The 15,366-nt window shown below is 54.0% G+C and overlaps 1 protein-coding gene across 3 annotated transcripts in view; it reads right to left on the reverse strand.

The window, feature by feature from the left end:
- The window catches only part of ECE1 (endothelin converting enzyme 1), a 129,922-nt gene extending 114,830 nt beyond the window's left edge, over positions 1-15,092 (reverse strand). Inside the window, exon 1 of one of the 3 annotated variants that reach the window (XM_017506768.2) lies at positions 14,934-15,092. In XM_017506768.2, coding sequence (XP_017362257.1) covers positions 14,934-14,936 — 3 coding nt within the window. In that variant the 5' untranslated portion in view covers positions 14,937-15,092. Of the gene's footprint in view, positions 1-2,542; positions 2,563-14,509; positions 14,701-14,933 lie in introns of those variants that run through there. The other 2 variants (XM_017506789.2, XM_017506782.2) reach the window with 2 other exon arrangements.
- Positions 15,093-15,366: the final 274 nt, after the last annotated feature.

The raw sequence follows: 15,366 nt of genomic DNA on the forward strand, positions 1-15,366 counted from the left end.
AACGTGGACTCTTTAGCCAAAACTGCCCAGGTTCAACTTTAGCTCTGCCAGTTACTGACTGAGAAGAGAGACAGATTACCTCTCTGTGCCTCAGTTTTCCCACCTACAAAACAGGAATAATGATAGTAAGTCCCTCATAGGGTTGATGTGAAGATTAAGTAAATTTACAACATAACAGTGTTACACCTGGCACACAGCAAACACTCAATAAACGCTAACATCACATGACCGCTAAGACTGGTAAACGCTGTGGGTAGGAAAGAACAGAGGATGACGGCATGAAGTCCTAACGCAGGCAGAAGTTACCATGATATCACTCCCCACAAGGAAACATCAAACATCACCAGTTCTAGAAGGCTCTTCAGAAGCAACTTGCCAGCCCTGGGCTGATCATTCTCTGATAGTATCGGAGTCAGTTTGCCCAACTTTCCTCCATGGATTTGAGCTCACTAAGAGCAGCCTTACTGCCCCCTCTCCAACCCCATCCCCAGCACCCAGTGGTGTATAGCAGGGTTGTGGGAAAAATCCAAAGCTCAGAGGGGAAGACAAGTTTAAGACGTGGCCCGAGCCCCCAAGCAGCCTTTCTGGGGAGCCTGCTTTACTGGGAAAGCGACTCTCCAATGCCATGGTGCAAACCCCTAGAGACCTGCATCCCTTCCAATCCCATCCTTGCCAGGCGCTGGGAACGCAGAGATGAAAAGGCAGGGGCTCTGCTCCAGCAAAACCCTGCCTAGTAATAAATCAGGTGACATTTATTCGGCACTTACTAGGATCAGGCAGGCACTGATCCTAGCACTTTACAAGAATCTGGTCGCTCATTTAAACAACTCTCTAACTTTGGCACTCTCATTATTCCCATTTTACTTATGCAGAAATAGAGGCTAAGAATTAAGTACTTTGCCTCAGGCAGCTCCGGTAAATGGCAGAGCTGGGATTCAAACCGAGGCAGGCTGGGTCAGAGATTGAACTCTTGATCTGTGGAGGGAGGTGGGGAGGAGAAAGGAGGAGAAGGGAGGTGAGGAGTGGGCAGGGGAGGGAGAGAAAGATTTCAGTCCAAGGTGACCCTGCGAGAAGGCAGTTAGGGGAGGAGTTAGAGGGAAGGGGGCCTTGGAAACAGAGGATGGGGATGGGGTGGGTGGATGGAGAAGAAAGTTTCTAAGAACAGCTATGGAAAGAGGAACAGACCTAAAGAATTCAGGACATGTGTCAACACTGTTACAATATTAGTGTCATCCAATTCTTTGAGTCTAGCACCAAATACGCGCCATGCATGCTTCTCTGAACATTTGCAATTGTCCTGGGAGGGACTGTTATCCTCCCTTCTCAGACGGGAAATCCAAAGCTCAGAGAGGAAGACACGCCTGCTAAAAGTCCTCTGTGACAATTTAGCAGCGGATCCAGGGTTGAAGCTCAAGTTAATCCCACTGGTCTTAACCACTAGGTCACGCTGAACAAACAGGTACTGGTGGTGCATGTAGCCATCCGATGCAGAAGGCGGGAGCCACCCAGCCTTTCCCCTGGGGCCTGTACTTACTGCCTGTCTGTGTCTCCACCTTCCCCAACCCAATGTGGGCTGGAGGCAGACAGCACAGCTCCAGCCCACCTGAGCCGTGTGTGTGTGTGTGTGTGTGTGTGTGTGTTGGGGTGGTAGTGGCAATTTAGGGCTCCAGCCCACGTGAGCCGTGTGTGTGTGTGTGTTGGGGTGGTAGTGGCAATTTAGGGCTCCAGCCCACCTGAGCCGTGTGTGTGTGTGTGTGTGTGTGTGTGTGTGTGTGTGTGTGTGTGTGTTGGGGTGGTAGTGGCAATTTAGGGCTTGGATAAGGGGTCTCTCAAATATAATGGGGAAATAAAAATAAGGAGCAGAGAGATTCTCATCTTCTCTGACTAACTGTGTTCATCGGAAAACAGCATATGTGAGGGCCAGCACGCAGCCATTCTTTCCAGTGCTTCAGGATGTTGGAATGACAGAGCCACAGGCGGGGCACAGTAGCTCATGCCCATAATCCCAACACTTTGGGAGGCCAAGGCAGGCAAATTACTTGAGGTCAGGAGTTCGAGAACAGCCTGGCCAACATGGTGAAACTCCGTCTCTAGTAAAAATACAAAAATTAGCCAGACATGGTGGCACCTGCCTGGAATCCCAACTTCTTGGGAGGCCAAGGCAGGAGAGTTGCTTGAACCCAGGAGTGGAGGTTGTAGTGAGCCAAGATCGTGCCACTGCACTCCAACCTGGGCAATAGAGCCAGACTCCATCCCAAATAAACAAAAAGAATGACAGAGCCACAACAGTGACAACAGCTCCCACCTCTCAAGGACCAACTCCGTGCACCATCCTATGAGCTTTACAACCTGTCATAAATTATCAGCCATGTTTCACAACACCACGATGAGAAAGGTGCTACCAGCATCCCACTGCATAGAAGAGAAAACCAAGGCTCAGAGATGGTCACTCACCAAAGGTCACCCAGCTGGGACTAAGTGACAGAGCTGGGACTAGAACTCACATCTGTCTGGCTCCAAAACCTCCATACCTCCATCTTACCTAGAAAGAGCACTGGATGAGGAGTCCGGAATCAGGGTCTAAGTCCTGCCTCTAGCTTGCTGTATGGCCTCAGGTAAGTCTCTTTCCCTTTCTGAGCCTTCGTCTGCCCGATGAGGAAGTTGGCCTTGATGACATCCAAGTCCCACCTCCTGTGACTCTGTGCACTCATGCCCTCCCCTCCACTACCCCCACCCACCACACCGGAAGCCCAGCGGGATGCCGAGTAACCCCCACTGAACCCTCACGGGCAAAGGAAGACGAAGTCCCGCCTTATGACCATCTTCCACCCCAGACCAGCCCAGGACACAGAGAACCACAAAGCCACAGGATTCCCTCCAGCCTGGGTGTGGGAACGGCAGCCCTGGGGCGGAGAGGCTGGGCATCCCTGTCAGTCACTTCCTCCGCCCTCACTTCTCGGCAGGGTGTGCGGAAGCGAGGGAGGCAGGCTCCAGCTCGATGCCCTCTGGCTGTGTTTTTCTGGGTCCCCAGGGGCTGGGATGGTGGGAACTGGTCACTCTGGAAGAATTCCAAGCCCACCCTGCAAGGCTGAGTTCAAACGGAGGTTCAGACAGGTCTGTCTAGCTCCGTGGGCAACTTTTGCCCCCTGTGCTCTGAGCCAGCAAGGCCTCAAAGCCTCTGGGCTGCCTGGCTACCTCTCTCCCATCCCTGAAGTAGCTGTCCAAATCCCAGATCGGGCAGAAACCTAAGCCTCCTCACCCTCAGGACAGACGAATATCCTGAGGCCCATGCTCCTGCTTCCCTCCTGCCCCCTACAGTCCATGCTCCACACAGCAGCCAAAAAGAAGCCAAACCCAGTCGCCCCGCCACGTGGGGCCCTCCAGTGGCTGCCCACCACTCTTAGAACGAAATGCTGACCCCTGCCCCACCGACAAGGCTGTCCATGGCCTGTCCCCCTCCAGGCCCGCCCCTCCCCAGCCTTCCTCCGCCCTCCACTGCCTTTGCCCGCCCACACCAGCGTTCACCCGCTACGAGCACCACACTTGGTGTTCCGGCTGCTGGGAACCCTCATCTCCCCCTTCTTTGCCCGGCTGCCCCTCCTCCACCTTCAGGTCCCAGCTTGGACGCCACCTCCTTTCCTGGCCACTCCTCTAGAGCAGCCCCCTCCCCTCGCAGCCGCTCTCCACCACCTGGCCCTGTTTTCTCTCCTCTCCTCTCTAGGAGCGATCCTTCTGGTGGGTGGCTTTGCCTGTTTAGCCTCCAGCTTCCCCCCCTGGAGCACAGCTCCTTAGGGGCAGGGATGTGGCTGCCCCATTCCCTTCTGTTCCCACAACGAGGCAGCTCTGGGAGGTGAGGCGAGCCACCCAAAGTCCCAGAGCCTGGGAATAGCAGGGTTCAGGCCGACCCAATGCCAAGGCTTTCGCTGCCAAGCCTCTGTGGTGGGGCTCTCACGGCTGGGGGCCCCACTCTGGGGGGCTCTCACCCAGGGAAGACAGAGTTGCAATGAGGCTCTTAGGGAGGGTACCAAGAATGAGGGGCCCATCAGCTTTCCCAAACGGTCCTTCTGCAAGCTGCAGGCCAGCTGGGGCCCCTGCCTGGGGTACCAAACACTGGGAGCAAAGGCTCCCTAATGAGGGAGACCACAGACACGGGGAGCTGGGGAAGCTTTCTGGAAGCTTCAACCCGCCCAGTGCTTGATGGAAGGGGAAAGTGAGGACGTGAGGACAAGGGAAGGAAGGGACTTGCCTGAGGTCACATAGCCAATCAGTGGGTCTCCAGGGCCGGGGCCCCTTCCTTACCCTGCAGAACAGCGGGTGAAGCCCAAAGCCCAGGGTCTGGGCAGAGTGCCAGCCCAGAGCTGCCAGGCCCTGGGGGCAGAGGCAGGGCCACAGAGGGAATCTAGGGCATTAAGACAAAGAAAGGACTCAAATTTCTTCCTTCTTTCAAAAAACACTTACTGAGACAGGCAGTGGCTCATACCTGTAATCCCAGCACCACCGAAGGCCAAGGCAGGTGGATCACTCAAGCCCAGGAGTTCCATACCAGCCTTGGCATCATAGTGAGACCTTCTCTCTACAAAAAATCAAAATATTAGCTTGGTGTGGTGGTGCACACTTGTGGTCCCAGCTACTCAGGAGGCTGAGGTGGGAAGAGCACTTGACCCCAGAAGCTCAAAGCTGCAGAGAGCTGCGTTCATGCCACTGCATGAGACAGCGAGAGACCCTGTCTCAAACACAAAAAGCATTCACTGAGGCCGGGCGTGGTGGCTCACACCTGTAATCCCAGCACTTTGGGATGTCAAGATGGGCATTCACCTGAGGTCAGGAGTTTGAGACCAACCTGACCAACATGGTGAAACCTCATCTCTACTAAAAATACAAGAATTAGCCAGGTGTGGAGGTGTACAGCAGTAATCTCAGCTACTCAGGAGGCTGAGGCAGGAGAATCACTTGAACCTGGACAGCAGAGGCTACAGTGAGCCAAGACTGCATCACAGCCTGGACGACAGAACGAGACTCTGTCTAAAAAAAAAAAAAAAAAAAAAAAAAAAAAAAAAAAATTAAAAAAAAAAAAAAAAAAAAAAAAAAAATACATACATATATATGTATATATATATATATACATATATATGTATATTTCCCCCCCCCCAACTGAGAGCCTACTCTAGGCTAGGGCTTGGGCCCGTTAGCAAAGTGAATGATACAGTCTGAAAATGGAACACCTACCTTGGAGAACTATGTGGCAGTTTCTAGGAAAGTTAAAATGCAGTCGGATATGGTGGCTCACACCTGTGTAATCCCAGCACTTTGGGAGGCCAGGATGGGTTGATCACCTGAGGTCAAAAGTTCAAGACCAGCCTGACCAACATGGTGAAACCACATCCTTACTAAAAATACAAAAAATTAGCTGGGTATGGTGGCAGGTGCCTACAATCCCAGCTACTTGGGAGGCTGAAACAGGAGAATCATTTGAACCCAGGAGGCAGAGGCTGCAGTGAGCCAAGATCTAGCCATTGCACTCCAGCCTGGGCAATGAGAGTGAAACTCCATCTCAAAAAAAAAAAAGAAAGTTAAACACACATTGCCCCTCTGACCCAGCAGTTGTACTCCTAAGTATATGTCCTGGAGAAATGAGTGCTTAGTCTGCAAAGAGATACATATGAGAATGTCACAGCAGCCTCAAGCTGGAATCAACCCAAATGTCAGTCACAGACATTTACATGTACATCCACCCAATGCGGCACGACTCAGCCTAAAAAGGAGCAGATACTGGTTCAGGTGATACACACAAACGTCAAACATTCCGTGCTGTCCAACGCTGAAGGAAAGCAGGCACAGAAGAGTACACATGAATCAATCCACACAGAGAAAGCTCAAAACCAGGCCGAACTAGAGGGACAGTGGCCACCTGTTGCAGGGGATGGATGCAGGAGGCACATGGGAACTGTGGGAATGTTTCACACTTTGACCCAGGGCGTACGCAGGTGTGTGCCTCTGTAAAACGTGAACTGTACAAGATGTGCGCACGTTACTTAAGTAAATTACACCATACCACGATTTTTAGAAACGTATGATCTCTGCCCTCACGAGGTCTAGTCTGGAATCCAGTGTCATCATCATAACAGTCATGACGATAACAGCAGGTGACACCAACTGAGTCCCCTGTATGTACCAGCCCTGAGCTAGGCTGCTCTGAAACAGGATCTGACTGAGCTCTTCCAACCACTGTGCAAAACACTGCCCAGGAGCCATATGAGGGACAGAAAAGTAAAGCTCGGAGAGGTGACACCCTGTCCAAGGTGACAATGCAAAAAGTGAGGACGCCAGGGTTGAACCTGGCCCATCAGTCTCCAAGGCCCACTCCTGCTACACGGGCAGGCCCCGCCTCCCTGCCCTCTCCTCCCCATATTGCCTGCTCAGTTGTGGCACCTGGGGGCAACCAGTCCTTAACCTTTGCCCCCTCCTCTCCAGGACTGGAACAGCTCATGTGTGTGGTGGACTCAGAGCTTCTGCGAAAGAGCTGCTGAGGAATGAACCCTTCTTTCCCCTTCCACCCCCTCTGCCCTCCCTCATCCCTCTCACAGCCATATATCTCTGAGGACATTTCAGCCCTGGACCTCTGCCCAATAAGAAGGAGCTCCAATGGCCAGGCTGCTGGGGGGGGGGGGGGGGGGGGGGTGTTGACGAAGGAGCTTTCTCAACCCCTGGACTTCCAGCCCAGCCTGCGGCCCCAGAGGACCAAGAGGACTAGAGGTTAGAGTCCTCACCCTTGGCTCCAGTTTTCATGTGACGCAACCCAGTGTCTGCATTCAGAGAATCATAAAATGTTTATCTGGAATAACCACACCACCATTTAATCAAACCTCATCCTGTGCCAAGTGCTGCAAACATTAGCTCATGAATCCTTACCAGCAAACTCCAAAATGGGTACCACGAGCCTCTTGTTTTACAGAGGAAGAAACTGGAGCTCAAAGGGGTTAGGTGCCTTGCCCTAAGTCTCACAAAGGAAGTGGTGTGGCTGGGATTCAAACCCAGATTTGCTCAAATTTCAAGTCTATCCTCTGAACCAGAGTATTATACTTGTCATCCTACATGTCATTACTGAAGATGGCCCTGGAGTCAGTCTGCTCCAGCCATGTCATTTTACAGATGGGAAGACTGAGGCCCAGGAAGGGAGACTGAGGTTCAGGAGCACAAGAAGGGTTAGTGGCAGAGCCTGGCCTGGAAGCCAGGTCTTCACTCTGGCCTTGCTTTCAACGACCAGATCAGAGCCTGGGAGCAAGCCACGTGCAGCTAGATGGGCAGCTGGAGGGAGTCAGGCAGGGAGGTGGGAGACTCTGGTTCCAGGAAGAGGTAAATATTGACATGACTGTGTTTACACTGTAACCTAACTCCGCCTGGCTGCCACCCCAGGCCCGCCCTCTGGTCTTCCCAGCCAAGGAGGGAAGGGAGCTTGTGGGAGGAGGATGGGGAGAGGAGGCTTCTGGGCCAGGGGCTGCTCCTCCTGCTTAGAGGGGTATGTGGTCAGAAAGGCTGGGACATCAGGTGTTGGGGGTGGGGGGTACTGGAGCCCCAGGCCAGGGGAACAGGTGGTGCCAGACAGGGAGGGGTTGTTATCTGAGCTGGGAAGCTGGGGCTTTCGGGGGCTGGACTGGGAATCACAAGACCTGAGTTCAAGTTCTAGCTCTGCCACTAATTGGCAGTGGGGTTCCAAGAACAGTAGGTGAATGGGGAAGAAAAGGTCTAACCGTCAAGCGCCGTGCAAAGGTGAACAATAAATAACCAGCATTTCAGCCTGGCCAGGGCCCAGCCCCAAGCAGCTTCAGCACTTCTGGCTACTGGTTCAACAGTCCTATCCCTGTCCCAGGGGGCTTTCCCAGGAAGGCTAAGTTTCTGCCAAATTGAGTGGCAGCTTGGGACTGACGCTATAATCTAGAGGAATTGGGGAGCCACTGTCTAGCTCCCGTCCCTAATTCTCTAAGTGCCCTTTGAGCCTCAGCTCTTACAACTCTGAAATAGGGCTCACCCTCCTCCCTGGGGTTGGTGTGAGAAGCAGAGATTACACTGAAGTGCCAGGCACATAGTAGATGCTCATTTTGTCTCTCAGTCTTCTCACTTGTAAAACAGGGGCCTTGAAGTGGATGGTTCCTAACCCCCTTTTGATACAAGCACTCTATGGTCTTCAGAAGGCCCAGAAACCAGCCCCACCTCCCTGCTGTTAGACCCCCACCAAACTGATTTCCTGAGTGTTCTCCAGAAACTTGCTCCCCTGTTTACACCTCCCCCCAGGAAGTCTGCAGAAGCCCTGTTGGGAGGAGGGAGCCATTCCTAGGCTTATCAGCCCACCAAGACAGGTCTGGGGCATTCCAGCCACCGTGCCCTCAGGGGCCCAAAGAAAGGGCAGTCCCCCCCCAGCCCTGCCCTGGAGCCCCAGTACCATCCTGACAGTGGGGTTCCACCAGCATTGGTTGTTCATTAAACCGCGCCCCTCAGACTATTAACTCTTCAAGGACAGGTAAACCCCTCCTCATTTTTAAGTGTCCAAAGCTTGGCATCTAGGAAGCATTACACCAAGTGTTGCCACCTCTTCTGGGAAGCCTTCCCTGATATACACCCATGGCCAGGATGACTCTGGAGCTCATCCCCAGGTTAGCACATAGCATTTTCTACCTTATTTCAGAGTGATTTGGGAACTTGTTCTTTCTCCTCTATTAAACGCTCTTGAGACCAGGGACCTGGCTGGTTATCTGCCTGAAAGGATGAGGGGAAAGGCTAAAGCCTGCAGGAAAAGAGACTGTGTGGGACCTCTGGGGCCACAGCCTTCTTCTGTCTTCACTGCCCACTGTGGGCAGCATGACAGAGATGTGGTCTGGGCGAAAGGAGGGCTGCATGGTGCCTGCAGCACCAGCTTTCTCCCAGGGCCCTCCAGGTGCCTCCTTGCTGCTTTCCCAGCCCTCAGCCTCACCCCTCCTACTCACTAGCCACAAAGCAGCCTGTGACCATCTCAGAATGCAAATCCGACCAGGTCGCTCCCTTCACTCTAAACTCCCCAGTAGGCCGGGTGTGGTGGCTCACACCTATAATCCCAGTACTGTGGGAGGTTGAAGCAGGCAGATCACTTGAGGTCAGGTGTTCAAGACCAGCCTGGGCAACATGGCAAAAGCCCGTGTCTACTAAAAAAATACAATAATTCGCTGGGTGTGGTGGCTCACACCTGTAATCCCAGCACTATGGGAGGTCGAGGCGGGCGGATAACCTGAGGTCAGGAGTTCGAGACCAGCCTGATCAACATAGTGAAACCCCATTTCTAAATTAAAAAAAAAAAAAAAAATTAGTCAGGCATGGTGGCTCGAGTGTTGTAATCCCAGCTACTCAGAAGGCTGAGGAGAATCACTTGAACCCAGGAGACAAAAGCTTCAGTGAGCTGAGATCATGCCACTGCACTCTAGCCTGGGTGACAGAGCAAGACTCTCTCTCAAAAATAAATAAATAAATAAATAAATAAATAAATAAATAAAATTTTAAAAATTAACTCCTGGTCAGGCACGGTGGCTTACGCCTGTAATCCCAGCACTTTGGGGGACCAAGATGGGTGGATCACTAGGTCAAATGTTAGAGACCAGCCTAGCCAACATGGTGATACCCCTGTCTCTACTAAAAATACAAAAATTAGCTGGGCGTGGAGGCACGTGCCTGTGATCCCAGCTACTTGGGAGGCTGAGGCAGGGGAATCACTTGAACCCAGGAAGGGGAGGTTGCAGTGAGCCGAGATCGCGCCATTGCACTCCAGCCTGGGTAACATGAGTGAAACTCCGTCTCAAAAAAAAAAATAAATAAAATAAAATAAATAAATAAATAAATAAACTCCTGAGTGGCTCCCACTGCACTGAGGATTGAGCCCCAGGTCCTTAATATGACCATCTCTGAGTGCACCCTCCAGGGCCCCGTCCTAAGCATGGTCCTCTGCGCCTGCAGATGAGCCATTCCTGAAGCAGTGGTCTGTCTGTCCTCTTGCGCATTCTGCTCCCCACCCAGAACCCTCTTCTCAGTCCCACTCATTCTTTACGCTGCTGCTTTGCAGGGAGCCTTTTCTGATCCTCAGGTCAGGTTTCCAGTCCACTCCCACAGCCCCCCCTCGTGTCTCCTTGACAACAGTAATTGCATTTGTAATTTGCTGCGCTTCATTTGCGTGCCTAGCTGTCCATCAGACTGTGGGAGAGAGAGACCTCAGTCTCACGCACACTGACCACAGCCCCCATGCCTCGCGTTGTGCCGGGCGGACTTGTTTGGTGAGTGAGTGAATGAACGAATGAATGAAGCACTTTGACTATGGCGGGGGGCTTACCCAGTCAATTGGAGAGAAGAAAATTGAGCAGAAGCACAAAGAGTTGTAAACATTTGCTCATAGTTCCTCTCTCACTGTAGACATGAAAGTGTGGACTTGGCCAAGCTGGTTTTCTGGGCTAATGCCCAGAACATTCTGCCAAGCCCACCCTGTAGCCCTCTCATGCTTCAAACCCTGTTCTTTCCCGGCCTCTCCAACTCTGCAGGGAAAACAATGTATTTATTCTTTAACAAAAGGTTGTTACCTTGTTTCCCAAAAGACTGCAGCAATGCAAGGAGGCCTCAGTAGCCGGTTGGCAGCAGAGCACAGGCTGCCCAGGGAAAAGTACCCCTGTGCTCTGGGAGCCCCCTCTGGAGTGGCTGAGAGGCACCAGAGTGACGTAGGGGCACGTAGTTGGTCTCCTGTCTTCAAACAGTAACATTTCCCCCACCTTTTTTTTTTTTTTTAAAGAGATAGGATCTCGCTATGTTGCCCTGGCTGATCTTGAACTCCTGGCCTCAAGTGATCCTCCCACCTCAGCCTCCCAGAGTGCTGGGATTACAGGTGTGAGCCACCGCGCCCAGACTCCCTCACATTCTTAATAGTTTTCACAGTATTTCTACATCCATTGTATCCTCACGATACCTTGAGAGGTGCAGCAAATCTGCCCCACTTTGTAGGAAAGGTGGGCACAGAGACAGGGGGATGGCCAACCCCAGGTCACACAGTAAGCTGGTAGTACATCCAAGATTCAAACCTCAGCCCTGGGCCCTGTTTCAACTCAACTGCTGGTATAGTAAAGAGTATTCCCAACCCTCAGTGGTAGCCTCAACTCAGCCCCCAGCTTGGAATAAAATAACAAGGAACGTTCTTAAGGTGCCACAACCGCAGATGGGGGATGATGGGTTGGGCCTCCTTCCCCCAAACTGTCTGCCAGGTTAACCCTCCAAAAGTCTAGGAGGTTCGTGCCTGCTCTGGTACTATCTTGCTCTGTGACCCTGGGCAACCTCCTTCACCTCTCTGTGCCTGCTATAGGGTGCTTTGAGTACAACTGGAGGCAGGAGATATAAAAAGCCTCCTCAGAACCCTCGGCCCACGGCCTGCACTGAAGGGAAGCGGGGGAGAGGGTCCACCCGAGGCCTTGGAGAACAGAGGCCTTTAAGAACAGCACTGACTCCCTGCCAAGGGATTAGAGATGTGGGTGGGGAGCTGGGACCACCAGGGAGATTCAGTGAGGACAACAGGAAACACATCACACAAGACACACAAACACACAGACACATACAGACACACACACACACACACACACACACGCTCTGCAAACATGTCCCATTAGGAACCCGGGGGCCAGGAACAACTTGGTCACACTGCAAAGGAGGGAGTGCTGGATTTGTTTAAAAGCCACGGAGCAGGAGATCCAGGGAATAAACAGCCCCAAATCACCCCTGCCTCAGGAATGACAGCACAGGAACCAATGTTTAGAGGAAATTAAAATGACAGGGGCCAGGGAGGCCTGACATCAGCCTCCACCCCACGTACCCCTGGCCCGTAACAATGTACTGTGGACTTCCTCAGCCTTGGACTCTCTGGCCCCGACAACCTTTTTCCCCTCTTTCTCTTCTCTTTCCTGGCCCTTTCATAGCCAGGTGCCAGGCCAGCCCTACTCCAGCCTTTCCAGGAGCCTGTCCTGTGCGCTCATACTCTGGTCCTCTGTCACACGGGTCCCCCTCCTGGGACATCCCTTCCAGTTCAGATGTCACCTGCTCCATGAAGCTTTCTCTCATCTCTCCAACCTGGAGAGAGCCCCCACCTGGCATGTTTCTGCCTCTCCAAGGGCGTGCCAGCTAGCCTGAGGACCAGTGCAGACATTTATGGCCTGTGGAAGCTCCCTTAACAATGTTTATTCGGTCAGTTCCTTCCTCCTTCACACGGGGTTTAGTTTATAGTAAGTGTTCAATGCATCCTGGCTGAATGATAGATGAAAGTATCACGGTCTCCTCCCTACAACATGATAAACTTTCATCCTTCTTCCAGGTGAGCAAATAGGTGGCCTCCGTCCCTGTGCTGGAAAGACCAGCACCTGGCCCTGGACAGGTGGATGAAGGGCCTTTGTTCTTGGATTCCAGACACAACCCCAGCAAATAGGTTTTAGATGTTAGGTAGAACTTCCCAGTGTTGGCTCAACTTTGGAAAAGAAAGGAAGCTACACTAGGCACAGTGGCTCGTGCCTGTAATCCCAGCACTTTGGGAGGCCGAGGCAGGTGGATCACGAGGTCAAAAGATCGAGACCATCCTGGCCAACATGGTGAAATCCCATCTCTACTAAAAATACAAAAATTAGCAGGGCATGGTGGCACGCGCCTGTAGTCCCAGTTACTAGGGAGGCTGAGGCAGGAGAATCACTTGAACTGGGGAGGCGGAGGTTGCAGTGAGCTGAGATTGCGCCACTGCACTCCAGCCTGGCGACAGAGCAAGACTCCATCTCAAACAGAAAGAAAGGAAACTAAGCTGTATTCAGGCAAAAAGCTCTCTTACTTGGGTTATCTCACCCTTCTGAGATAAGTACTAGCATCTCATCTTGCAGATGAGGAAACTGAAACTCAAAGCTGATGCTGCCACCGGACCAAAGCCCCTGTGGGGAAGTGGGGGGATGGGGTTCAAACACAAATTGGTTTGATGACAAAGTCTGGGGTCTTCCCAATGGGCTGGTGGGCTTCCTAGGTTATAAGCATCTATAAAGTGTCACCAAGGAAGAGTAGGGGGACCTCTTTGTTTTTTTGGTGGTTTTTAAGGAAGAAAAAATTTTCTTTATGAGTAACTTAGGGTGGGCTTAGAGGCAGAGGGGATCATACAACCTCAAAGTCTCGCTGCCTTTTAGTGCCCATACACTGAGACTTTAAATTCAGTGCTGGTCCACGGTCCTGTCACGGAAACCATCGGGGCGGGGCATTGGAGGCGAGATCCCTAACAGAGGAGGTAGGTTGAGTCCCAGATGGTCTCTAAGCACCTTAAGTTATAGAATTAACCCATAATTCAGCCGGGCACAGTGGCTCACGCCTGTAATCCCAGCACCTTGGGAGGCTGAGGTGGGTGGATCACGAAGTCAAGAGATCGAGATCGATCAACCGGGCCAACATGGTGAAACCCCGTCTCTACTAAAAATACAGAAATTAGCCAGGCCTAGTGGCACGTGCCTGTGGTCCCAGCTACTCTGGAGGCTGAGGTGGAAGAACCGCTTGAACCCAGGAGGCGGAGGTTGCAGTGAGCCAAGATTGCCACTGCACTCCAGCCTGGAGAGAGAGCAAGGCTCCGTCTAAAAAAAAAAAAAGACTTAACCCATAATTCCACTACTTCTGACTCTAGTGAGGCAACTGGTGATGCCTAAGGGAAGAAGACCCTACCACCTAGCTGGGTGAGAAGAGAGGGGCCTGGAAGGGGAGAGATGAAGGGGATTGTAAGGGGACTCCAGCTCTGGGCAGAGCAGGGATTGGTCCTGGGGAGCCACTGTGGGACTCCAGCTTTACAGGAGGTCCTGTCCTGCTCCCATCCAGGCGCCCTAGGGCTTGGCAGCAGCGTGACAAAGAAGTGGAGGTGGTTGCATCCAAGTACTGGCAGTCACCGTCCCTCCTCAGTCCTCCATGGTGACTTGGACCCACTTTACAGGGCACAGAACAGAAGTAGGAGAGGGAATCAGAGTGGCCCGAAATAAGCCAAAGAGAAGTAGATGGCTCCCTTCCCGTGATGGAGAGGCCAGCACCCAGCCCTGGACAAGTGGACGAAGGGCCTTTGCTCTTGGGGTCCAGAGACAATGCTCCTCCCAATAGCCTCCCAGGGATCCCAGCCTGGATCAAACGGATTTCTCTTCTGGGGCTTCAGAGATCCCCATGAAACGCCCCTCCCCAGCTCCCCTTCTCACTGGTGCCCCCTGCCCATCGCGGACAGCACTCGGCCTCAGCAAGCCCTCCTCTGAGGACCCATCACCGGGAGATGCTGGGGAGACCGAATCGCTGGGTGCAGAGTCCCTGAGTGTCCCCTGGTCTCTAACAGCACCGACCTGGCTGCCACGCCAGCACCTACATCCCTTAGGCCACAGCGGGATCGGCAGTCCCAGAGGGCCGCAACTGAGCCCTCCGAAAGCGCCGGGGATGGCCACCCACGGTGCCCCAAGGCGAGCCCCAGACCGACCTCAGTGTCCCGGGACGCTCAGGTCCAGCTGCATCCAAGCATCTCAGAATCGTCGCCTCCCGCGAGCCCGGCCAGGCTTCCCTGGGTCTCCAAGCCAAGCCGAAACCAGGGACTTCAGGACAACCCAAGCCAGACCGCAGAAACCGTCCCCAAAGCGAACCGGGCACCCCGAGTCCTCCACATCTGGCCGGGACCAGAACCAAGCTCGGCGCGGCCGTCCCCAGTGGGGCAAGCACAGCACCGCCCGGAGAGCCGCGCTCTGCCCAGGCGCCCCCCGACTCCAGGCCTTTCGAGAGCCGGGCGGGGGCTGCCGCTGCCCAGCCCCCAGCGAGCCAGGGGGGCCCGGGGTGACACCCGCGGCGCCGCTGCCTGGGACCGTCGAGGCTGGGCTGGACCGGACCGGACCCCCGGGCGCTGCACTCACCATAGCTCGCGTGCTCCGCCACGGCCCCGCGCCGCTCCCAGCGCCCGGCTCCAGATTCCCAGCTCCGGGCTCCCGGCTGCCAGCCCCGCTGCTCGGACGGCTCGGCAGTCTGGCCCCGGCGGCGCGCTTGGCTCCTGCGGGCGAGCTCGCGGCATCGGCGCCGAGCCCCGGCGGGGCGGGCCCGCCGCGGGGCCAATGGCAGGGGGCGGGGGGCGGCACCCGGGCTGCGCAGCCAATCACGCCCGGAGACCGCACTCCCCGCGCCCGAGCGGGCCCTTAACCCTTGGCGCGCCGGGAGCCGGCTGCCCGGGCTGTGCCGGGACCCGAAGGGCCAGCGCGGGCGGGAGCTGTGGCTTCAGGGCGCACGGTCCGGACCTTGCGGAGACCGGCGTTAGAGGCAGGCGGAACCGGGAAGAGGCTTGACTGTGTCGGG

The sequence above is a fragment of the Cebus imitator genome, unplaced genomic scaffold (genome assembly GCF_001604975.1).
Source record: "Cebus imitator isolate Cc_AM_T3 unplaced genomic scaffold, Cebus_imitator-1.0 Scaffold15, whole genome shotgun sequence".
Classification (NCBI taxonomy): Eukaryota; Metazoa; Chordata; class Mammalia; order Primates; family Cebidae; genus Cebus; species Cebus imitator.